At 57.5% G+C, this 24091-nt stretch overlaps 2 protein-coding genes across 7 annotated transcripts in view; one reads left to right on the forward strand and one right to left on the reverse strand.

Annotated features, from left to right (window-relative positions):
* The window catches only part of MBP (myelin basic protein), an 81146-nt gene that overhangs the window by 49535 nt on the left and 7520 nt on the right, over positions 1 to 24091 (forward strand). For 3 of the 6 annotated variants that reach the window (XM_072952409.1, XM_072952408.1, XM_072952407.1), the window contains exons 4-5: positions 5143 to 5579; positions 12100 to 12177. In XM_072952409.1, the coding sequence (XP_072808510.1) occupies positions 5143 to 5579; positions 12100 to 12177 (515 nt within the window). The remainder of the gene's footprint in view (positions 1 to 5142; positions 5580 to 12099; positions 12178 to 24091) is intronic. The other 3 variants (XM_072952411.1, XM_072952410.1, XM_006213204.4) reach the window with 1 other exon arrangement.
* LOC116277723 (uncharacterized) lies at positions 14201 to 15645 on the reverse strand. The gene is made up of 2 exons (XM_031672348.2): positions 15621 to 15645; positions 14201 to 15392 (listed from the first exon to the last, which is right to left on the reverse strand). Exon 2 carries the CDS (start codon positions 15256 to 15258, stop codon positions 14284 to 14286), a length of 975 nt encoding a protein of 324 aa, XP_031528208.1. The 5' UTR covers positions 15259 to 15392; positions 15621 to 15645; the 3' UTR covers positions 14201 to 14283.

Genomic DNA, 24091 nt, shown 5'->3' on the forward strand with positions numbered 1-24091 from the left:
CCGCGTCCCCATCCTGGTGCAAAGGTCCTCCCAGCCCAGGAGGAGACCGCCCCCTACAGAGCCTCCCAGGCCGGGTCTCTGCGCGGTTTCTGCCTCGGGCACCCAACAACACTGCAACACGGAAAGTGAAAAATAAAGGCTGGACAGCAGGGCCCCTGATGACCTGGGTGGACCTCCTGACCACTGCCTGGGCGTCTGTGTCAACAGGGCGAACCCCAGCTTGTCGTCCACACTCCAGGCCCTGTCAGAGATGACCAGGACGTGGTTTGGGGGGGGCGTCTGCGGGGCACCTCAGGAGATCGTATCCATCAGGCCCTCCAGGAAGAAGTGTGGGACACAGTGAACTGGGAGCCCGTGGCCTTGAGTCGGGAGACGTCCCTGTGATGGGGGCAGACCGAGCTAATCAGACTGATTTTTGACTTCGGCTTTAGTGCTCGTCTGGGGCGGTGATGAGGTTTGCTTATTGCTTTAGCAGCGGTACCAGGGATTGAACCAGGGCCGCGTGCGTGCTAAGCACGACTCTACCTGAACTGCAACGCCCTCCCCTCCTGCTGACTTTGGTTTTAGGGTTTTTTTTTTTTCCCTGTAACTTAATAAAAACTGAAAATCTTCCAAACAACTAAAATTGAAATCTGGGCTGTAAACCTAGTAAGATCTGCCACCAAAAATAGTTGTTTCATAAAGCCAAGGTTAAAATGTAGGTAAAAGCCCTCAAAATGAATAAACAAATTTTATTATCTATCAAAATATCTGATGGACGTCCTGTCGGGGGAAGTGAGGGTACAGGAAGTGTTACCTGTGCCAAAGCCCCTCTGTGCGGTCGGTGCTGGAGGCGGGAGGCAGAGTGGGAGCTGAGAAGTCAGTGTCATTCTTGGGGCCAGAACTTTCACAGGCCGGGGAGTCTGCTGGATTCTTAAGTGTCCCAGAATCAAGAGCTGCGGACCCTCTGGCCCAGAGACTGCAGCTGCCCACTCGCTCCACCCCGAGCAGCAGCCGAGGGCCCAGCCCTGCCGGTGGCCTCCTGGGCAAGATGGGCCTTGGACACGCGAGGAGCCCCAGGTTCCGACAGGGCGGGCCTCCCAGGCAGGTCAGGGTCAGGGTCAGGGTGGGACGCGAGGCAGGCCCAGCAGCCTTGTCAGGACGACAGAGGCCAAGGATGGGGAGAGGGGTGCAGGCGCTGGGACGGGGCCAGTCGGGCCTGGCTGGTGTGAGGAGGCGGCTCCCTCAGGGCCCGAGGCAGGGGAGCCTTGGGCTGGAGATCATCACGGTCACGCCAGAGCGCTGTGCGGGGGGTGCCCCACGCGCCACGAGACATGGGGGCTCAGCGGAGACCTCGTAGCAGACCCAGCTAAGGCGGCAAAAGGCAGCTGCAGTCAGCGGTGTGGCAGCCGGAGGCAATGCTGCAGACCCAGGGCGCCTGCCTGCTGGGATGCGGCGGGAGGGGAGCCCGCGACGCACGGGCCTCAGGGGTACCCGAGACTCTGGGTGGGAGCGTCCCTCGGGTGGTGACACCTGTGGTCTCTCCGGACAGTAGACACTGCCCCACTAGCTCCACCCTGTCCTGCTGGGTGTCTCTGTGGCCCAGAAACCCCTCTCCACTGTGTCTCAGAGACGGTCCGGGAAGCCGTGCCCTGACTTTCGCGTCACCATCCTCAAAAGTCCAGTGCATTTCCTGCACTCCCCAGTTTTCTGGGGTCATTTTAGTGGAGAGATGAGGTGGGCTTTTTAAAGAAGTTTTCTTGCAGTTTCCTACAGAATCTGAACACCGAGAGAGTGCCTCACACGGGCACGTTCTGGGAAAGCCGGATACAGGCCTCTCCGGTCACGCAGCAAGTGCTCCGCCCTGTGACTCGAGTCTAGATGAAAACTCCGCACCGGGCTTTAATTTGAGTAAAGCTGTTATTAATTGGCAAATTCAAACTGCACTTGTCCTTCCCCAAAATGCTGCAGATCCACAGATTTTCGCTTCTCCCGGTGCCCCTTGTGTCCCGGGAGAAGCTCCTCTCGGGACACAAACGCCCTTCTGTGCCTCACAAACAGCCATATTCAGGGACACAAAGGCTCACTGTGGTGAAAACGTTAGTATTCAGATGCGCTCGGGTTTCATTAACGCATTGAATCACGCACAATGCAGCCATTGCCGACTCTCTGCATTTGCGTTAACTTATATCAGCCACGCAAGCTGAAGCCCAGCGACAAAATCAGGCTCCTTCCGTGGGCACCTGTAGATGCGCACCGCGGCCCAGCAGGAGCCCGCAGCTCCAAGCCGGCCATGGCAGATTCCAGTTGCTGCTTCATGCTGCTGCGAGGTGGGGGTGGGGGTTAGATGGGAGATAAATACTGGTGTGCTCTGTGGCTGAATTTATCCGTGGCCGTGAAAGACGTGCCATATTCTTAGTGGTGTGTTTCTGAGGCTGGTGGCACGGCTGGCATTAGGCGCAGCTGAGAGCCGTGCACACGCACCCCAGGAGCAAGAGCAGGACCACAGCGGGGTCCCGGGGTCTGGCTGCTGGTCTTGCTCTGGGACCCCAGCAAACGTCTACGATATCCCTGGGGAGCAAGTTACTCTGCTTTGAAAACACGGGTCAGTCTACTGACTTCATGGTGAGTGTCATTCACGGGACAGCCTCTTGACCCCTGTGACTTTGCTGACAGAGTGTGGAATCATTTGGCTTTTGTAATTTATGTATCTCTGAAGTATGTGTTGTGGATATAAAAGCTTCCAGATATTGGTAACAAAAGGAAACCACGCCCCTTGCCATCATCCCCCAGATTGGCCGAAACTTCTTGCCGTAGAAGGACACAACCTTGGCCCTGCACCCTCCCTCTCCCTTGGACCGTAGCCACTTCCACCTGTGCTCACCTGTGCTCACCTGCACCCCTTACCTGCAGCCTAGCTCACCTGCACCCGGGCTGAAGCTTCGCCTCCCTTGACATCTGGCCCCGCCCACCCCCCGTTCCTTGGCCGTCTCTGGGCGCTTTCCTAGAAGATGTCATCACTTCACCTCAACCCTGGAAGCCCTGCACCGCCTGGTGATCTGTCTCAAACAACCCCTTCCCCCTCCCCCCACCTTCCCATCGCCACCTCCCTCCCCTCCTCCCCCACGACCCCCACCCTCTCCCCTCCCTGCCCCTCGCCCTCCGCTGGCCAGCTCCAGCTCACCTCAGGCCTTGCACAGGCCCCCCCCCCAGCTCCAGGCCTCTCTTCTTCTCCCTCGGGGACCAGCCCAGCTCGTTCCTGAGGAGCTCTGCCCGGGGCATCCTGCTCCGCGGATGCACATCTCATTCACCCCGACGTTCCTCAAGCAGCCTCCCTGAGGCCCCTCATCCGGCTCTTCCCTTAAGTGTCTCACTTGACATGGAGTCACACGTCGTGCCTGCTTCCTGGGGCCACCTCACCACAGAAAAGGGCCCAGGGCGGGTGGCTTGGGGCAGCAGGAGCGTCTTCCCTCACGGTCCGGAGGCCGAGTCTGCAGCCAGGTGTGGCAGGGCCATGCTCTCCCGAGGCTCTGGGGACGCTCTGTCCCAGGTGTCCTGCAGACACATGAGGCCAGCTCTGCTCCCATGGTCACATGACCGCTTCGCAGTGTCTGTCTGCGTCCCACCCCCGTCTCCTTAGAGGGACAGCAGTCATTGGGTCAGGGCCCCCTCTTCAGTGTAAGCCCATCTTAACTTGATGACTCTGCAAAAGACCCTATTTCCAAATAAGTTCACATTCAGAGGTCCTGGGGGTCCGGGTGTGGGCGCACCATCTGAGGGGACACTCAGCTCACAGCATGCGTTGTCCTCTGTGTCCGTGCAACAGCGACCACATCTTGCTCATATGGTGCAGTCCATGACACTTGCTAGGCACTGAATAAGGATGGAAGGGTGGATGGATGGATGGGTGGATAGACGGTGGCTGGGGATGGATAAGCGGGTAAGTGAATGGGTGGGTGGATGAGTGGATGGGTGGGGGCTGGGAGGATGGATGGGTGGGAGGCTGGGAGGATGGAGGAGTGGGTGGATGAGTGGATGGGTGGGGGGCTGGGAGGATGGAGGGGTGGGGGGCTGGGAAGATGGAGGAGTGGGTGGATGAGTGGATGGGTGGGGGGCTGGGAGGATGGAGGGGTGGGGGGCTGGGAAGATGGAGGGGTGGGTGGATGAGTGGATGGGTGGGGGGCTGGGAGGATGGAGGGGTGGGTGGATGAGTGGATGGGTGGGGGGCTGGGAGGATGGAGGGGTGGGGGGCTGGGAAGATGGAGGGGTGGGTGGATGAGTGGATGGGTGGGGGGCTGGGAGGATGGAGGGGTGGGTGGATGAGTGGATGGGTGGGGGGCTGGGAGGATGGAGGGGTGGATGATGTTGGTAAACATCAGCGAACAGGTTGTCGGGAGGTTCGATGGCTGGATGATATTACAGGAAAGTGTGAGTAAATCACATTTTCTGTGGATAAACAATAAACTCTGGAAGGGAAACTAGCTAAACGACATTCATTTACTCCCACCTCAGTCTTGAGAGAAAGGCTATTTCTGCGGGAAGCTGAGGGGCAGTGGTCTGCAACCTGAAACCTCCCATTCCCATGTCAGCTCTCTGACTATCACCACTTACAGAAAAGAAACCAACTCAAAATGTCCTGAATAAGCAATTCTCTCCTGCAAGAGGCCTCTTGTGGAATCTGGAAACTAAAAAATTCTAAATGCCCCATTTCTGTAAGGTGTGAATTGCCAAATATGTGGGAGGTTCCATTTTTAGCAAGGACACTAAAAATACCTTTTGTCAAATGCCTGCTCACCACACGCTTAGCTTATGCACAGTGGCCGTTTAGACAGTAAACGTCCCATAAATGTGCCTGCAGTCCCGGTGTCTCCCCGCAGCGAGGACAGTACCCAGGGGAGAGTGTGCGCCTTTGCTGGGTTGGCTCCGGCCAGTTTTCTGGGAAGGCCTGGTGCCAAATCTGGAGCACCTGAGGCCATCCCCAGGGCCTCTGAGACACAGGGCTGCAGGCAGGGTGCTCAGGCCAGGTCTGCCCGAGGCGGTCAGGGCGCTCCGCGCATCCTGTGGATTTTGTAGGGCACGGCCGGTCCACCAGCCCGGGAAGAAAGCTGTATTGTCCGCGCCCTGCTTTGCACGGCCGTATTCACATCTCACTGTTGTTTGCAGGCGAGGCAGATGCGGACCAGAACAATGGGACCCCCTCGCAGGACACAGCGGTGACAGACTCCAAGCGCACAGCGGACCCAAAGAATGCCTGGCCCGACGCCAACCCAGCTGACCCCGGGGGCCGCCCCCACTTAATCCGCCTCTTTTCCCGAGATGCCCCGGGGAGGGAGGACAACACCTTCAAAGACAGGCCTTCAGAGTCAGACGAGCTTCAGACCATCCAAGAAGACAGTGCCGCTGCTCCGGAGGGCCTGGATGTGATGGCCACACAGAAGAGACCCTCCCAGAGGCACGGATCCAAGTACCTGGCCTCGGCGAGCACCATGGACCACGCCAGGCACGCCTTCCTCCCCAGGCACAGAGACACGGGCATCCTCGACTCCCTCGGCCGCTTCTTTGGCGCCGACAGGGGCGCGCCCAAGCGGGGCTCAGGCAAGGTGAGCTCTGAGGAGTAGAGAGAGGAGCCCGGAGTGCGTGCGGCCGCCGTGGTGTAGACGGAAAGGAAGGGGCCGCAGGCGAGCTCAGCCCTCAGGGGGGACGTGGGCCGGCCTCTGTGCTGTCGGGGGACAGTGGTCCTCGCTGGAGATGCTATCAGGTCCGCGGCGGGGGGGTGGCCTGGGTCTCTGCTTCTCGTATTTCCCCGTAGCCCACGCTTCTGCCCCTGCTCCCAAGGGCCGCGGTCGGGACGCAGCCCCGGACTGGAGAGCATGTGAACCCCGTCTCTGGGGTGGGCGTGCCTGTGGGCGCCGCAGAAAGAGCATCGCGTTCTGGGGGCTTCTGTGTCTCATGCTGGGGCTTTGTGGCTGTTGTGCTGGCTCTGCCCACGCTCTGGGGCTTCACCTGGGGGTCGGCCAGTTTTTTTTTTTTTTTTTTTTTGGACTCAGTGCTGCTAGCTTCGTGTTGATTGAGGACTTTTGAACAAACTCGAAATTTAAATTCGCCTTGAGTGGATGTTCTTTTCTGCCTGAGTGAGTTGTTTGGGGGAAGAAATGAGCGTGGGGGAATAGATGGATGTGCCTGTGAATCAAAACTGTGTTATTTCGGTATTCCATTAGTTTGAGTATAGCATTTGTGAAGTCTCTTTAAGTGTTCTGCAGATAAAAGCATGTCACAAGAGAAAAATGCTCCTATTGTGGTCGGTTTGCGACGCTGGCTTCTGGGCTGGGTGGGGGGGAGGTCGTCTGTGGCTGGCATCTCACTGCAGAGCTAATCCCCAAGGGGCATCGGATGGCAAACACATGGCATGCATGGCCCCCGACTTCTTAGGGTGTCATACAGGTGGGCCATTTTGGGAGGAGTGAGGTTTTGCTAAAAACTCGGTTTATCAGGTGTGCTCACCGAGCACCTGAGAGGCAGCCAGGCTTCCGGCCGTGCCCTGTGCTTAAGCTGAAAGGCCTGAAAGGGAACGTCCGAGGCTCTGGAGCAGAGGCCCCCGGCATCCTAACGGAACGTGGTCAACATGGGGGCACCGGGAGTGGAGGTGCTTCTCGAATTTGCTTTAGTCTCTGCCTTTAAGTCTTAAAATGACGATCTGAAACGGTTGGAGACGATCTCAGGTGTCGCTCCACCTTTTGTATTAAGGCGTCAAGGTTCTGGGCCCGGCCAGCCTCTCTGGCACCTGCTCAGAGCTGAGACCTGTCACTTGACGCTTGGCAGGACCTCGCGTGAGTGGCGCTCGAGGTACCTGACGTGCTGACAGAATTCATTCTCTGATGGGTTCCTCGGGTGTCCTGGACGCGGGGCTGTCTCCCCTCACCCTGAAATGTGGGTCTAATGCTAATTTCAAGCACAGCTGTCAAAGCAAACCTCGCTGTTGTGCCAAGCACCTGGCACGCGTGCGACCCCTCCCGTCCTGAGCCCTTACGCCGCTCTGCTTCCCGCGAGGCGCAGGAAGAGCCCGCCCAGCCCGCGCGGAAGGGCGCAGCAGCCGCGGCGTGCGCTACAGGGCAGCCCCGCCGCGGGGCGGCTGTGAGCGCGCGGGCCGGCCCCTGTGCCCTTCTCTCAGACTGAGCCCCTGGTCTGCGCCCCTGTTTCCCTTCCTTTATGTAAAAGTACAGGCTTCATCGCATTTAGTCTCGTCTTCGACATTCCCAAAGAAAGACCCCAGTCTCCGAAGTGGGCCTCCACTTTGCAAAATCATCTTGCTGGATCATCGAGGGTCCAGAGAAATCAAAACATTTCCGCAGGATTTTAAAAAACTAAAACAACATTTAAAGACTTGTTTTTGCACTTTCAAAGTGTCCATCCTGTTCACGACTGGATGTTGAATAAAGATTTAAAACTGCACAGCTTTGCCGTTTGATGCCACAGAACCCCATTCAAGTCCCGTGTGTCACAGACCAGCTGCTCATCACAGACACAGGCCAGGCTCACGGGCCTGCGGAATCACTTTGCTGCAAATGCGCCAGTGGGGGGTTCCTGGCAGTGTTCGTTCAGGTCACCCCTTCCATTGTGGGTTCTTTGCTTTTAAACCCTGGAGGCGTGAGTGTAAACACGCTCTCTCCAGCGGCACAGCCGCAGGGCGGCGAGGTCGGGGTGCTTATTAGCGTGGCTCATTGTTCGCCTTGTTCTCCTTGTAAGTCAGGAGAGCCGTCGTTTTATCACATGCTGGAAAGGTCCTTCGGATGAAAGTCTGAGAAAAGATGTGAATCCGAAGGCTTGATGATTGTAAAAGCCCATTTCCCCATTTTCTGCTCCTAAGATAACCATCTAAGGGGCGCCGGCCGCTCAGGGCACCCCAGCCCTGAGCGGCGGCCTGGCTCCGCTGGCCTGTCGGGGGGAGCGGTCACTCTGCTCAGCTGCACAGAGTAGGCCGTTAGGGTACAGTCATGTGAGGCCGAAGGGAGCCCAGGGACATGGGGCTGCTTGTTCCCCTCCCCTGGGGTTAGCGGCGCCCCCAGTCCTCGGAATGCGCCAGCGCACTCGCCCTCTGTGTGGCCGGGAGTTGACATTCAGGGAGAGCCTTGAGCAGGCATATTGTTTTGAGAGCCAGAAATGGCAAGTGAATTCATAGAGACCACATGCCTTTGTTGCCAGAGAAAGACGGGGTTGTTGCTTAAGGACCAGGTTTCCAAGGCCCCGGGATGTGGTGCCTGTTGAGGAACGGGCAGCGGTTGGCACGGAGATCACGCTGCCTTGGCTCAGGTTCAGGAGGAGGGGTCTCCCAAGCTGCCCTTGTCCCCCCTCCCACCCATCAGACCCGCCTGCCAGCTTGTCCCTGGACTGACACTGAATCCTCAGGCTGGACACCAAAACCATGACACATTAGCTTGGAAAGTCACTCAGGTGGACACAGATGTGACACCCAGACAGGATGTGACCTGTTAGGAAAGGGGCAGGGCAGGCCTGCGTCTCCTCCCTCCGCACCAGCCTGCGTTCCTGGAGGTGTCGCGCAGCAAGTCTGCAGGCTGGTGGCGGTCCCTGCCTTTCTCCGTTTACTTCGTGGTTGAAGCTGTGTTTATCACCCGCCAGTCTCCGCGCCCCGCCCTCAGCGTGCAGTACGACTTCCTGTGGTTTTGGGTGTGTGGGATGGAAACCGTTTCTGCCCTTCAGTGCTCTGGGGTAGAATCAGGCTTGTGAACTAACCACCAAGTTCTGTCTCCTTACTTTTTCCCACTGCATTTTAATTTCACTCAACACGTTTTAGTTCTGCGGTAACTCACCTCCTCACTGTTAACACGATACCCGAATCCCGTAGCTGTGCTCTGTAGCCCCCGCGGGAGGGTGACAACGGCAGACGGCCTGGAGGACACAGCACGCAGGGCCTGAGTAGGGCGCCCCGTCCCGAGTGGGTCCAGCCCCAAAGCCAGGGGAGCGGCACTCGCACATCTCGGTTCAGCGTGTTTCCTCTCACAGAGGAGCAGTGATGCTCGCAGAACCAACGCGGTCTCAGCGTGAGTGTCGGTGGCAAGGACCCGGCCGTGCAGCGCATCCATGTGCCACGGACTTGGCCAGAGGTCATCCTGGAGAAACTCCAGAGGCGCTGGGCATGTTTGTTTCTGCACCCGAACACGTTCCTGCAGGAACTCCTTTGCAGCGTCATTAACCTGACGGATTACTGATCAGTGATTTCCCCGGCTCAGCTCCCAGCGCTTTGCCGTGTCCTCCTGCGGTCTCCACACCCTGTTTTTAAACAGGCGAGAGTTAAATCAGGATGTGCCGTCCCCGCGTCGGGGGTGACTTTGCTGCGTTCTCTGTGCTGAGTGAAACATTTGTAAAGTACGTTGATGTATTTAATGGTGACTGCCTTCTGGTGATTGTATCCCAATTTGATTTTGTGATGAACTTCTGCTTTTTATATATGTCTTCCTTTTGTGCATTTATTAAACATTTTAACAGCCTGAGAATGGTGTACTAATTGCATGTGAGTTTTTTTTAAGTTGCCTTTTTTTTTTTGGTGTCCCTCCCTTACTAAGCACAGTGTGTGACTGGCATTTCCCTGGCACAGCTGCCAACAGGTGAGTCTGGGGCCGGGGCACCCGCCACGGCTGCACACGCGGACGGTTCTCACGCATCTGCCTTTATACTCAGGCGTTTCATTCTTCTCCATGAAGAGTGTGGCACCCTGGCCTTCCTGGTACGGCTGTCCTCGTTCTGCCTGATGTTTCTAGTGTTCCTTTCAGAGCACAGCCCTGCACCTGTCGGGGGAAGTGACCATTGTCTTGTGTGTCGGGGGCACAGGACTTCTCAGCAGCATTTATTGAGTGACTGTGCTCCCTGGGAGGGGACTACGAGGGGGGAAGAAGCACTCGAGGATGAACCTAAAAGGGGAGGCAGACTGGCTCCTTGAAGGGTGCCAGGGAGGGTCTGCGGTCGACGGCAAGCTTGGGGTTGTTGAAATAGAAATAGGAGCAGAGACATGATTTCCTTCCATTAGTCTGGACCACGCATCCTGCCAGCAGACCCCGGTTCTAACTCACCGCCTTCTAAAGTCATTTCCATTTTATGTCATTTCTTTCCATCATCATTGACTTTCCTTTTGGTGTAAGGAACAGGCAATCCTTCGGGTGATGGAGAGCTTAGCCTGACATCTCAGGGAATATCTCAGCATTAGGGAAAAACACGCTCGCCGGACCTCACGTGGGAATCACTGAGGTATGGATTTAGCCTTCAGAACTGGAGAGGTCTCTCCTCTCACTCTGGTTTCACAAGTTATCCTAGAATTTTTCCGTTATGTACATCGCCACATTCCGAGATGCTTGGAAGTCATCTGACTTTGCTGGAAATTAGTAAAAAGCAGGGTGAAGGGGGAATTAGAGAAAATGAGCTCTTCTGTAAGCTGGACACATGGTTTCCTAGAGGGGCTCCTCCTGCCTCCCCCGAGCCCCAGTGGGGGCCTCCTCATGGCTCCTCCCCAGGTGCCCTCCCTCTCTGGTCCTGAGCACACCTGGACACGTGTGCTTGCCCACAGACGCAGAGGGCTGGTCCCCCTCCTCCCACCGCTGCCCAAGGGGCAGGCTTCCAGGGAGGGGTCCAGGAAGCCAGCCAATCACTGGTGGTGGGCTCCGTCCCCACCCTGGGCTGCACCGCCAGCGCCCAGGAAGCCAGGGTGGCAGTAGAGGGGGCTGAACACCCGCCCCCAGAGCTGCCTAAAAATGTCACCAAGAGATGCCTCTTCATTTAGAAGGGACGTTGTCTTAAATAGAGGACATGTAACTAGAAAAGTCTTTTGACCCAGTGCAGCAGGGACTTGCCCAGGTGCCACTTCTGAGGGGCTTCACCCCGGGGAGGGGGAGGCAACCAGGCCTCATCAGGGCAGAGACTCCACAGCTTTATCCACTGAGACACACTTTAAAATAAACTCTGTAGCGTGTTCCCTTCGCAGTAGCATTTCTAGAACGCCTTAATATTTTTCTGTGTCACAGCTGCTGCTTAGTTCCATGTATAACCAGCCGTTCAGCTGTTTTTTAAAAATCCATTTCATCTGTAGCCTGTCAAAGACGTCTCTTGAAACCTGTGACACTGACTTCATCTCTTGACCCTGTAAGGCTGCTTCTCTATCTCTCTCTCCATCTTTCTCTTGGTATCCGCTGTGTATCAGTCCAGAGGACCTCCCTGCAGGCCACTTACCTTGGTCCTGTGATAACATTCACCCCCCGCATCGCTCAGACTTGGCTGGCACAGCAGGTGCTATCTCACAGCCGATGGGGCAGGGAAAACGCAGTCAGTTAGGGGCAAACACTCTTTAGGAAGCTGTGTAACAACAGAGCGCAGGTTAATGCAGATGTCACGTGAAGGAGTATAAACTATTAATACTCACTCCTAAACGTCACCAAGCACGAGGAAGACCGTCCAGGAGAACGTGGAGCCCCAGGGGTCTGCTGGAGTGACTTCTGAGCCCTGCGTTGCTCTTAAATGAGTTCCTTTTACCCCGAAGCACGCGGAGAGGGCCCACAGTGACACCCCGCAGACGACCCCCCCGGAGCAGGAATGATTTCCACTTGTAAGTCCAGGGCAGATGTGAACGCACTTGCTCTAAAAGGAAAAAATAAGACTCCACAAATAAAACCGAGTGTAAAAGTTACTCCAGATAGGCTTCAGAAAGCCTTTGCGCCCGTCAGGTGGCCTGGCAGAGGCTTGCTGGACTTGCCGTCTTGGAAATCTTCCATGTCTGGTGCCAGCTATGTTTTTAAGAAACTTTGGTCACATAATTAGCAACAGAATAGGCTCTAAACGGATCGTTTCCGAAACCTTCCTTCCTGCTCCTTTTTTTCTGCCATCCTTCCTTCCCAGAGTCCCTGGGGATTGTCCCCCGCCATCTTCCCCGGGTCCCCCGATTCTGTAGGCTCTTGCGGGTCCATCTTCCATTGTGGTCACGCACCCTCATTCCCCACTCACCGTCCGCACCTGCCCGGGGTGTGGCCAGCAGGTCAGGGGCATACCTGCAGGAGGCCCGGGGGCTCCACCCACGGCGCCCACGTGGACTCAACTGGCCACTCTGTCCCCCCCGCCCGGCAGGTCCCGTGGCTCACGCAGAGCAGGAGCCCGCCGTCCGCTCCTGCCCGCCGGCCGCCCGGGCTGTGCAACATGTACCAGGTAAGGTGAGCGTCCCCCGCCCACGCGCAGTGGCACCTCGTGGCCGCGGAGGAAGACATCCTCTCTTGATTCAGGGTGGGTCCTGCGAGGACAAGCCCTGGGAGTGAGCCTTGACCCGCCGCCCCGTCTCCTGGGAAAGCCAACGCCGGGCAGACCCGGAGCGCTCAGCAAGTCTGAGAGGAGCTGGCTCTTGCGCCACATCCCCCAAGTGCCCTGGGGTGGAGGGCGAGCCCTGGGACCTGCCCCCCTCCCACTGCTCTTCCAAGCCCATAGGGACTGTGGGGAGATCGCGTGGACAGCAGGGGCAAAACAGCCCTAGGAGAGGCATGGGACCAAGCCTGGGCCAGATGCTGGTCATGCGGGCCGGGGGGCACAGCCCCATGGGGACTCCCATCTGGGCGCCTGCTGTCCCAGCACAAACGGCCTGTGCCCCACCTGCCTTCTTAACCTGAGAACAAGGTTGAAAGCACATGCTGGAACACGAAACAGGAGGGCGGCTTCTGGCCCTTGATGCAGCCCCAGGGCTGAGCAGTGGGGCCCAGGGAATCCTGATGGTGGATCGTCCCTCTTTAAAGGCATCAGAGGAGGGGCTGGGAGAAGGGACGAAGACAGGCCAGAGGGGCATCCACAGACCTCTGGAGGGGAGGGGCAGCTGTCACCACCCCCATGTGATGATGTGACTGCAGGGGCTGCAGGATGCCCAACCCCAGCTGATCCCGGGGACGAGCAGCTCTACAAAGGCCAGCGGGCTCGCCGGGCTCCCAGGCAGGGCGGTAGGAGGCCGGCACTCAGGACCCTGCACCACCATCACCCCGGACACTGAGCAGTGACGGGGCTGCTGGCTGCGTGGGAGGGGCTTGTCCGTCAGGCCACCGGGCGGCGGGGATGAGTCCGCACCTGGACGGCTGCAGAGGGTTGGGGCGCCGCCGCCCCCACTAGTTGTGCTTCTGCTGTTTCTCATGCTCACTGTGCAGGGGGCTCTTCTCTCGTGGCTTTCCTTTAAAGCACGCACCCCCACCCCCAGGAAGGTGCTGAGGGCCCGCCCCCTGGGGGCCCATAATCTCTGGGGCCCTTGGGCCTCGGCTTGGTCTGGACTTGGCCAAGAGGAAGCCGAGCCGGATGGCCCTCCTGGGAGGGCCCAGGGTCCCCAGGCTCACTGTCACCCTGTAACATGGTGGGGGGACAGGGTTCGGGGAGGGCAGAGGTCCCCAAAAAGACACCCACATGTTCCCTTTGCCCTGAAGCCACCCAGAGCCCCCTTCTCTCCTCCACCATCAGAAAGCAGAGCGGCTCCACCCAGAAGCCCCACTTCACCACCAGTCCCGGGTGCAGAGCAGGAGGGCGGGGGCCAGGACTTCGGTGTTGAGCGGACGTTAAGACTGCTCGACAGAATGCTGACTCTTCTCTTTGCGGGGAAAAGCTGCAGCCCTGACCCCCATGTCTTCATCCTGGACAGACCACTGTGCCTCCACTTAACAAACCCAGCCAGAGAGAAACGGGAGCTCCACACAGCAGCGCCATATGGCTCCCGCTCGGGCTGCGGACGCAGCGTGAGGGGCGGGGCGCCTGCAGGCCGTCAGTCACAGGCCTTCGCCTTTGTCATCTGTCCTCTCACGGTCCCCCCCGGCCCTCACGGGGTCCGGGTGGGCTTGAGGGAACACACTGGAAGAGCCCGGAAGGTGTGGACGGACTAGGCGGCCGTGTGCGTGTCTGGGGGCGGGGCTCACACGTGGATTCAGGGACAGGAAGACGAGGTGGAGCAGGGGTTGACACAAAGCCCCCCGTCACGGCCGTGTCCTCTCCGCAGACCCCGCACAGGGCCCAGCCGCGCGTGCAGGTTCCGGGGGGCGTCTCCGCACCGGCTTCCCTCCCGCAGGTGGGGCCTCGCGGCTCTCATGCCCCCCCCACCCCCGCCGAGTAAACACTAGGCCGCCGTCCGCCCTCTGGGAGAAGGGCTGGCAGCTATTTTCAGCGTCCTCCTCCAGCATGTTGGCGTCTTTATTAGTTCAAGAAACCATTTGGGGTTTTTTTTTCTTTATCGGAGGGAGGAGTTAATGGCACCAGCCATGGGGAAAGGACTGAAGGGTCAGGCCACCCTAAATGGCTTTAAAACCTACTTGTCCTGAGATCCCACGACCAAGGCCCTTGAAATAGGTTCTCGGAGGAGCCGGAGACGCTGGGTGAAGCCACGGCTGAGCACCGCCTCGAGGGGCCCCGGGCCAGGAACCAGCCCCCCCCCCTTCCCCTGAGCTCCAGGAGCTCACAGCGGACGCGCGACGTCAGACGGACACGCTGGGCCCGGGCCTCCCAGCACTTCCCTCCTTCCCTCTGTCCGTCTCTCTCTGTGTACAAACCCCCCAGGAAGGGGGAGAAGGCCCAGCGGCCACGAGTCCACGTACCACACTGGGGAGCAGCCGGCTTCTTCAGGAACTGGCCGCCCCGCCCCCACCCCACCAGGGACTCGGATCCGGGGGATGTCAGCCTTGTCTCAGTCTGACGCGGGGCTGACACTCCCGGGACTGTAACGTGCCTGTGGGAGGGGGGAGGGGAGCCCCAGGACGCAAATGAAATTGCACCTGAGGCCCCCGAAGCAAGCTGGGAAAGCATGGTTCCGAGGTGGAGAAGAGGCGGAGGACACACAGCGGGGACGTCGGCCCCGGGTGAGGGCGGCAGAGCCTCTTCCTTCCGCTCCCTTATTGGGCCACCCCGGCCCCGCGTGGCTGGGCCTCCCAGAGCGCATAACGCAGAGCGCCTGGTGCCTGTGGGTGGAAGGAGCTGGAAGGGCGCCCTGAGCGGGCAGCAGGGAGCAAACGCCTGGCCCGGCACCCCCAGTCCCCCCTGTGCCGGCTTGTCCGGGCCCTGGAGATGCCGGAGCGCAGGGGACAGCCGCACGCAGCTCCTGCCCCTCGGCTGCTCTGATTGGTTCCCCTTGAAGTCCCTCTGCCTCCGTCCTGCGGCCCCTGGGATCTGGTCCTCGCCGGCCTGGAGAGAACACTGTCCCTGTCCAGCCACCTGGTCGTCAGGTGCACCCAGAGGTTTGTCCAGAGTCGCCTGCCTGGCTCTGAACCCACAGCCAACCATCCCCAGGGCACTCGGGGGTGAAGGAGTTAGACTCTCGGTACCTGGAGAAGCGCAGAGTGAGAATCGGCGCCGGGTTGCAGGTCTGATTCCTGGGCTCAGCCTCGTGTCGTCTGCTCTGAGCTGCCTTTTCTGGCCTGGAAAGCGGCAACCGTAGCAAAAATAACTGTCTGTCCTGCCGCTGGGGGCCTGTGCTGATGCAGAGAAAGAGGACCCCCACTCCTTGTGCTGGGAAAGACCGGCATCAGCCTGCCTCCCACAGGGACCGGAGCCGCTGAGCGCAGCCCCTGCGAGGCCGCGTCCCCACCCCACCAGCTCTGGCCCTCGGCCTTTGGGTTTCTGCTCTCAGACCTCGATTTCCTCACCAGAAGATATAGGTGTCAAGTGACAATGGCGAACATTTCTTTGAAGACAAAGGCGCCAGCAGCCCTTTCCTCAAACCTCCAGGGACTTCCTCAGCCGAGTGACAGCGCACCTCTCTCCGTTGAGTGCCCAGGGCGACATCACGTGCCTCAGGCTTGTGGGGTCTTGTTCTGCTCAGAGAAAACACAGCCTCGGTACCTGGGCGTCCCTCCCACAGGAAGGCCACCCCGAGACTTCCCTCCTAGTCAGTCTTCCAGTCTTCTGAATCGGATTTCATAATTTCTAAGTGTGTGGCTCTGACCAGAGCTGGGTGGTTTGGATGGGCCTGGAGGTCTGGCCGTGGGGACCCAGAGCAGATCAAGTTCCTCGGGGACCGTGCTGACGCGAGTGGGCAGGCCAGCTGGCTGTCCTTGGACCTCATGTCTCCCTGAGCGGGGCCGGTGGTCTAGTCTGCCCCCCGCCCCAGGAGCTGCCCCCCAGCACAGCCGCACCCAGCCGTGGCCTTCACTTGCTGGAAAGCCTGTTGCAACTTGGCGTCTCCTTCCAAAATAAGTCTTCCAGACTCTGCGGCCTTTAAACTGCTGGCTGTCATCTTGTGCGAGGGAACAGTTGAATTCCAAGCCAAGAAAAGGCATCCTGTATGACTGGTTTCTGCCTCTACTGAGATGTTATCTTGATGTTTATGTTGGAAAGCCCTCTACATGCTGTACACACACCGAGGCCTTTAATGGGTGCCTGGGAGCAAAGGGAAAAGGTCGGAGCGATCACCGCCAACATCCATCCCTGCCTCCCACCATCTTGGAAGGAGACCCAAGAAAGCCCCCCAGATTTCACGTTCAAGAACTTCGCTCTCAGCACCAGCTCTGCTGCCCTGAGTGGGGGTAACAGCGGGGAGCCTTCCCTGCAGGGAGGAGGAGCCCGTTCCTCCGAACGCAAGCTCTCCAGGCTTCCCAGACAAGATGGAAGGGCCTGCCATGCGTCAAGCAACGCTCCTGGTAGGGAGGCCCCGGGCAGCCGCGCATGAGACCGGACAAGATGGGACCCACCTGACAGCAGCGTCCCACTCCAGCCGGGGCCCCATCCACCTCCACGGCCTCCATCACATACACTCACTGGGCCGAGAGCTGGAAATCGGCCATGGAGGTGCCCGCCTGAGGTTAAACCTCCATCAGAAAATGCTCCGTCCCTGCGGTGTCCGCTGAGCCAGCAGAGCACTGACCGTAATGCCGACTTGCAGTGCTTCTGTGCCCAGGGCGACCTCACTCCCATGGCTCATGAAGTCTTGCTGTGTCACCACCCAGAGGCCTGTGAATCCAGCCCTTGAGCGGCGTCCCCGGAGGCAAAGCCCTTGCTCCCAAGGAGGCCGGGGGCTTCTGTTTCCTCATTTCAGAGACAGAAGCCGTCGCGCGCCTGCCCCCGGCGTTCACTTCACGTTCCGCCAGGAGCACGGAGTCTCCAGCTTGGAAACCAAACCGGTCCCTCTAGTCACAGCCGAGCGACCGCCCCACCGAGCGGAGCTTCAGGGACACACAGGCCACCCTCACCAGCCGGCCCCACGCCCCGCCAGCCACCTCGGTCCCAGCGTCTGAGAAGAAATGTGTCATCAGAACGGTCGCCGGGTCACTGAAATTTTCCGTCTGCCCCTGAGTCTGCCCAGTGACCGAGCTGCCTGCGGCCGACACCGTGAAGAAAGGACAAGCCCACGGCCTCAAACGCACCGAGTCAGGGATTCGGGAACAAACGCACTCTTGAACTCACCAAGGGCCGAACTGCAGGGTGACCCGCAAGGTCATTCAGACAGAAGGGAGTTCTGCCCAGATCGCGAAGCCTAAGCGCCTCGCCCTTGCGGGGGAAACCTGACCCCCGTCCCGGACACGCTGGGCGCCGTCTGAGCGGGAGCGGAGCAACTGCCGCCGCCAAAAACACGCAAACAAATCGATGGGTGTGGCTGAGAGGCGGGGGTGGGGGGGCTCGGGGCCCAGCGACCTGCGGAACCTGCCAGAGCGCCGCGGGCCGGGGAGCGGGGAGGGGACAGGCCACGCCACGGCACCATCCCGGAAAGGGAGTGACGTCAGCGCGCGCGGCTTCCGCGCAGACGGGCCGCGTCTTCTGCAAGCTTGTGCCCTTGTCACCACATGCTCTGGTCTTTCACACTTATGTTACAGGCCCCCCAGCCCAGCATCTGGGCCCATTGCCCAGGGGGGACTTGAAACTGCTCCTTCCTTCCTTCCAAAGGGCTACAAAGAGGTGGCCGGGTGGACAGACCCTGTCACCTCTCACCAGCGACACGGTGGGAAGTCGGCAAGGCCAGCGAGCGTGGAGGAGAGCCATTTAGTGGAACTGCTCGACAGAAGCCACTCAGACTGCTGCCCCGTGAGGGGTGCCTGAGGACGGGACACCAATTCAGCAGGTTCCTGAAGGGTGTCAAGGGTTAGTATAAGCCACAGAAGTGCGAAGCCAGAGAAAGTGGGCAGAAGTCCATCCGCCTCATGGTGAGCTACATTGCATGGCTCTCGAAGACGAAGAAAAGAATCCGGGAGAAGCATTACTTGGCTTTGTCACCATTGTCACAAGTAAAGAAATCACTTTGTGACCCCAGGTCTTGCTCTATTGTCCTTCCTTGTCATGGGCAGTTAGGAAAAACAGCGACACCATGATTGTCTGCGGTTCCAAACAGATTAACAAGACAAACCACTCAGCTGCCTGGATCTGAGTTTCTTGAGTCCTGCGGAATCAAAAGTTCCTCTACGGGGTGGGGGAAGTGAAATGCAAATCCCTTTCCTCCCTCTGTCTCTAGACCACCAGGGAGACCACCTCGTGAAGGCATGTGTCCTCAATGGCTCTTCGTGGATGCGCGCACGGTCCTGCCTCTTCAGTCCGTAGCGTGATGGGACAAGTGGCAAAGCCATGCGTTTGGGGACAGCTGGTGGGTGGGGCGCTTCCAATCACACAGACAAACCAGAAGGTGGCAGACAGTTCAGTTCTGCTCGCTTGGGTTGAGGCATTACTTTTCCACTGAATGTGGGAGCTGACCAGCCCCCAGGTTTCATCCTTTAAAACAGCAGCAAACCTGAAAAATCTCGTGTCTCTAACTAGACTTGCGCCCGCTGCATCCAACCCCCAGCGTTTGCCAGGAGACCAGGGCTCGTTCTGCAGCGAAGAGTGGCAACCACACGTCCCAGTTCTCCGACTGTCTCTAACCAACGTCACCACAATGCTTTCTTTTTCTTCTTTCCGAGCACATTGTTATTTCCAGCTCATCCCACCTGCACCAGGTGTGAAGTCTACCTACAAACTTTGAAAGAAAGGAACACAACTTTGTGGAAGTCCATCCTTCTCTGTTACCTCCCTTTGCTCACGTGGCTGCTCCGTGCTTTCTCACCTGCTGGGACCTCTGGGTTGGGAGCATCTCCTCTCATCCACACAGGCTCCGCGGGGATCTCACCTGGCAGGGCCGCCGAACACTGGGAGCCGGACTGCAAGGGAGCAGACCCGGCAAGCTCTTCCCCCAACCCCTCCAAGAACACCGTCCACACCCGGAGGACGAGGGGTGGCCCTGAGCAGCGCTTTTGGTCTAAGACCCACAAGGGTGAAAACACTGATGTGTCCACCCCAGGGTTTAAAGGCAGGTGGCATCGCTGTTTTTGCTCCTTTTTCACACTAGATTCTTCGGGGGACATATGGAGAACCATGCATTCCTAGAACTTGTGTGAGAGACTTGATTCAGAAAGTGCCAGGAAGAAACTTGTCACTGCTCTGAGTCACCAGATGACTGGACCCATCCGAGACAGGTCCACAGAGAGGCCACTGTGGGCCAGGCTCTGCCCTGGCATCAGTACCCATCGCTGAGCCAAACAGCTGCCTGGGGCCTCGGTAGATTTCCCGTCAGGAGTTAGGTGTCTACTGAAGTCTGAAGGCTGTTCAGAAATTATCTGCATCTATAGATATGTAGCAAAAGAATGCGTTACAGCTCTGTTACAGCTCAGTTGTGACAGCAACCTGGATCCGGAGAAGATACCAAGCAGCACCGACAGAGTTGGAGAACTCAGCTTTACTACACCACCAGGCCCAGAAGAGCTAACACTTCAAGCTCTGGACACCGGTCTGTAGGTTTACACAGGCCTTTTATAGGCTGTCAGTTTACACTTTGCAACATCATATGTAAATAAAGTACAACAGAAGTTGACCAACCAGGAACAAGCTTTGTAGAAATACACCAATCAGGACTGAGCTCCATGCAAATGAAGCACTACAAATGGACCAATCAGAAGTTAGGGAAGTGGACCAATCAGAAGTGAGATTAATAACCAATCAGGAGTGAGAGTAATAACCAATCAGAAGTGAGAGTAATAACCAATCAGGAGTGAAAGAAATAACCAATCAGACGTGAGCTCAGGGGACCAATAGAATTCTAGGTGTAAGTAAGCCTCTTTAGAGGCAGAAAGTGAGATAGAGGCTCTGGGCCAGGGAACTGGCCGGTGCTGGGAGGAGAGCAGCGGCCGTGCCTCGGGGTCCTGCCGGTCTTTTTATGGGGCTTCCGCCTCAGTAACAGACCCAGGGCCGTCGGCGGGCTGAGTGGAGACAGCCCGGGGTGAGGGCACGTGCGTCGGCGACCTCCAGGAAGACGCTCGACTCCGAGTCTTAAGAGGGCAGAGGTTTCCAAACAGCCGCTCCGCGCGGAGCGCATCTCTGTTCACATCACGTGGAAAAGACGGAGCACGTGTTACCAACACTCCTTGTCAGGTACGCATTGTGTTTGCAGGAGCAGTTTCCCCCAAACTGGCGGGTGACGGGCCCGGAGTCAGCGTGGAGGGACAAAGCGTCCGCTGGGTGACACCTGTGACCTGCGGGCATTTGGTGGCCCTCACCTTGCCCCGCACCCGGGGCATCACATCATCATGGACACTTTGTCATTAGGTGCCGACGTAAGAGACAGGCAGGATTTTGGAGCTTGGGTTTTAAAGCACCAGAATGAGAGCTGGTCCTGACGGGCCGGCGGTGCCAGCGCGACCACCGCGAGCCCTCCGGCTGCGTTATTTGTGCCTGGGTAGCTGATGATTTGTTACTGTTCTCTTGCCTCCTTTGTCCTCATCCGAGTCATTCTTCCAGAAGAGAGAGGCAAGGACATTAATGCTTGGCAGAGGGAGGGGAGGGGGTCCGGTCTCCTGGTGCCCAGCAGGGAGGGCACAGGGCCCGCGAGTGTGAAACAGAGCGGGGACCCGTCCCGGAACCGCGCGCTTGCTATGATTCGGGTCGTTGGCATTCTGATGGTGGATTCAGGGAAGACTTTAAATTCCTCTCTCAGACAGGAAACAAATTAAGAACTAGAACTCTCTTTTCCCGGAAGCACAAAACCGCAGGCACAGTGAATATTCATTTTTTTTCAAGATAACAGCATTTTCCTCTGAGCGGGAATAACTCCATCAATTTGTTCCAGTCAAATCCAAACACAAGTGATGGCGCAGACAAACGCCTTGTCCCTGTTTCCATAAAACAGCCGCTCACTCAGGGAATGGATCTCTCCCCCATCTGAAGACCATCCATCTTCGGATGCATCAGGCGAAAACTAATCTCCCGTTATTATTCGCCAGTTTAAGAACTCCCAGCTCTCCAGCAAATTGGAAAACAGTTAAAAATCCTCCCTGGTGTTGGGGTGGGGGTGGGGGCCGTAGTGGGGGGGGGGGTGTGTGCGCGCGAAAGCCGCCCAGAAGCCAAGTGCACGAGCTCCTCCCGCTGGCAAAGGACGTTAACACAAGTGGAGGGAACACAGTCATTTTTCAAAAACAGCAGTGAGTGAAACAGGCCAACGGAAAGCAATTCATGTTAAAAATCAATGGCGTAGCGGTCCTTTATCCCGTGGCCTTCCTCCCATAGTGTGTAAGTTTTTTAGCACACTGTTATTTCATAGGCCATCACGACGTTTATTGCTGTTTTGTTAATCATGACACAGAAAAGGGTAACATGTCAGTGCACGTGCCACCGTGTCACTGTGGTCACTGTCCACATCTCAGGGGCTCCCGCCTGCGGGAAGCCAGGTCTGCACGTGGGCATCAGAGTGTGAACCAAGGTCTTCCTTCACCTGTAGGGTTTCTTCCACGAACGATTTTGTTCCAAATCTTCACGTAATATTATTTTTCTGAACGACTGAGAGGTTTTCATTTTTTTAAATTTTTTTTCTAGTTTCGTTTATTGAGATACTCAGCTGCGTGTGTTTCGGAGTCCCTGTGTTAATGTCCTGACCGCAAGTGTAGACGGGTGGGCGTGGGGTGGGGTCCGCATCTCAGGTCCCATCTTGTCTGACCGCCCACGTCAGGGTGATGGCCGCTCCCTCCCGCCTGGTTCTTACCCTACAGGAAGACTGATCTTCGAATTCCTCCTGTGCCTTTTAATCACCTGCAAAGTAAATGAGGGACTTGGAACAGGATAGACATGAACCCAGAGACACCAGGCATGGCAAATAAGTGTAAAATGTTAACAAGTCTGGCTTTTCGGTCCTTCGTGAACACAGATAAATCTGTGCATTAAGCCTGTAGGTCAGTCTAGGGAGAACTGGTATCTTTGCCACACTGAGTCTTCTGCTCTGTGAATATAGTGTGTCTCTCCACTTGTTTGTCATCTTTGATTTCTTCCACCAGCATTTTCTGGTTTTTGCATAAAGATCCTATACATGCTTTGCTAAATTTATAACTAATATTTGTTTCTCAGGTGCTATTACATACAGTAGTGGCTTTAAATTCAGAATTTTTTAGCTAATGTATGAAAACATGACTGACTGCCCTGCCATTTTACTAGAAGACCATTGCAGCTGCGACACAGCAACGCTGCTGCAGCCGCGTGGCTACGGCAGAGCCTCCTGGGCAGAGCCAAGTCCAAGGCCTCATCCAGTCACTCTCCAAAGCATATGTAACAAAATAATCGTGAGGTTTCATGATGGCTGCTCTTACTTAACGTCTGTTCCATGTGTTCAGCTCTGTGTTAAAAGTGATCCAGTCGCCGTGTTAATTTGACAAGCAGTCAGTGCTTGTGGGATGCGTAGCTCTGTGCTGAGGGCTGTAGAGCAGCAATTGCCTTTTTCATGAACAGTTCTGACCCCAGATTCCAAGAACTGGAATACAGTTTACCAACTTCATGTGTTCCTTAGAAGATCTAAGTTATTTTTCCCTCAAAAGACTGGTGACCAATGTATTTGTTATAAAACTCACCAAAATATATAGTTCTGCTTTCAGCGTTCAAAGCTGGTATGCGTGATTCTCACGCGAAATATTATTAGCAACCCAGTGCTCCGTTAACTGTCTCACAGCAGAGATGAGTTTTAATAATATGAAACGCACATACTCACCTTGTTTAAAGGACAGGGAGGGGGCCAGTCCACTCAGGGCCAAGACAGTTCTCAGAAAATAGAGGAAAACCTGGGCACATGGTCCAGTGTCGGACCCCCAGGGGGCCTTCCAGGCCAGCGAGAAAGGAAGAGGCTGAGCTGAGAGAAGCAGGTGCAGGGAGAGGTTGTGGAGGGGAAGGAGGGAGGCAGCGTCCTTCGCAAAGCCGCATGGGCTGGAACGGGAGGAAGGCCACCCCGGCCTTCGCTTCAGTGCCGATGTCGGGGAGGGCACACGTGCCAGGAGTGTTTTAAAGCAAAACCTACAAGGTTTGTTAGCTGAGCTAATAGGGGAGGTGGAGCAGAGTCCAGGGGGACGGCAGGGTTTCAGACCTCGCAGGGGGTGTAGGAAGACTATCAGCTGGGGAGTCAGAGACGTGAACGGCCTGGAACTGGCGCCAAGGACAACACACCCCTACTTGGCACCAGTACAGCGGGCCTGTATCTGGTACCGAGGACAGCGTGTCTGCAGCTGGTGTGGGGACAGCAACTCCACCCGTAACTCCAAGGACGGTCCAGTCGGGGGTGCAAGTCTCACCTGTGAAACTAAGCCCATGAAACACGTTAAATTCCCGAGAAGCACTCCTTAGGCTTGGTGGCAGCAGCGTCTCCTGCGCGAGGCGAGGGCCTTCTGAGCCGCACGCACCGAGCAGGAGATGGGGGGACGTGTTCACGAGGCTTCGGCGCGTTTCACTGACTGGCGTTAATGAGATTCTCCTGATGACGGACTCTGGCCCCCTCCCTCTGAGCACGAGAAGCAGCTGGGAGTTCCCGTTAGCGCCTCTGCAGAGGGAGCCCTGTCCGCACCTTCCCCCGGGCCCCTCCCCAGGGCGGGCGGGCTCCTGCGGGGGGTGCAGGTGGTGGCCAGCCAGCCAGGGGGGCCGCGAGGCCGCGGGAAGCGAGTTGCTGCCCGGCCCAGCGACGCTCACCACTGGTGTCTTCTCTGCACCAGTCACTGACCCAGAAAGTTCTGGTTCCGTGGACGGTGGCTGGGCCTGGGCACAGTTCCCGACAGTCCTGCCCTGCTCTCTCTGGCCAGGGAGCGGTGGCCCAGGGCTGGGCGGATGGAGGGGCCGCTGTGACCCCGGCGCTGACTGT

This window comes from Vicugna pacos, chromosome 30, assembly GCF_048564905.1.
Source record: "Vicugna pacos chromosome 30, VicPac4, whole genome shotgun sequence".
In the NCBI taxonomy this organism is placed as follows: domain Eukaryota; kingdom Metazoa; phylum Chordata; class Mammalia; order Artiodactyla; family Camelidae; genus Vicugna; species Vicugna pacos.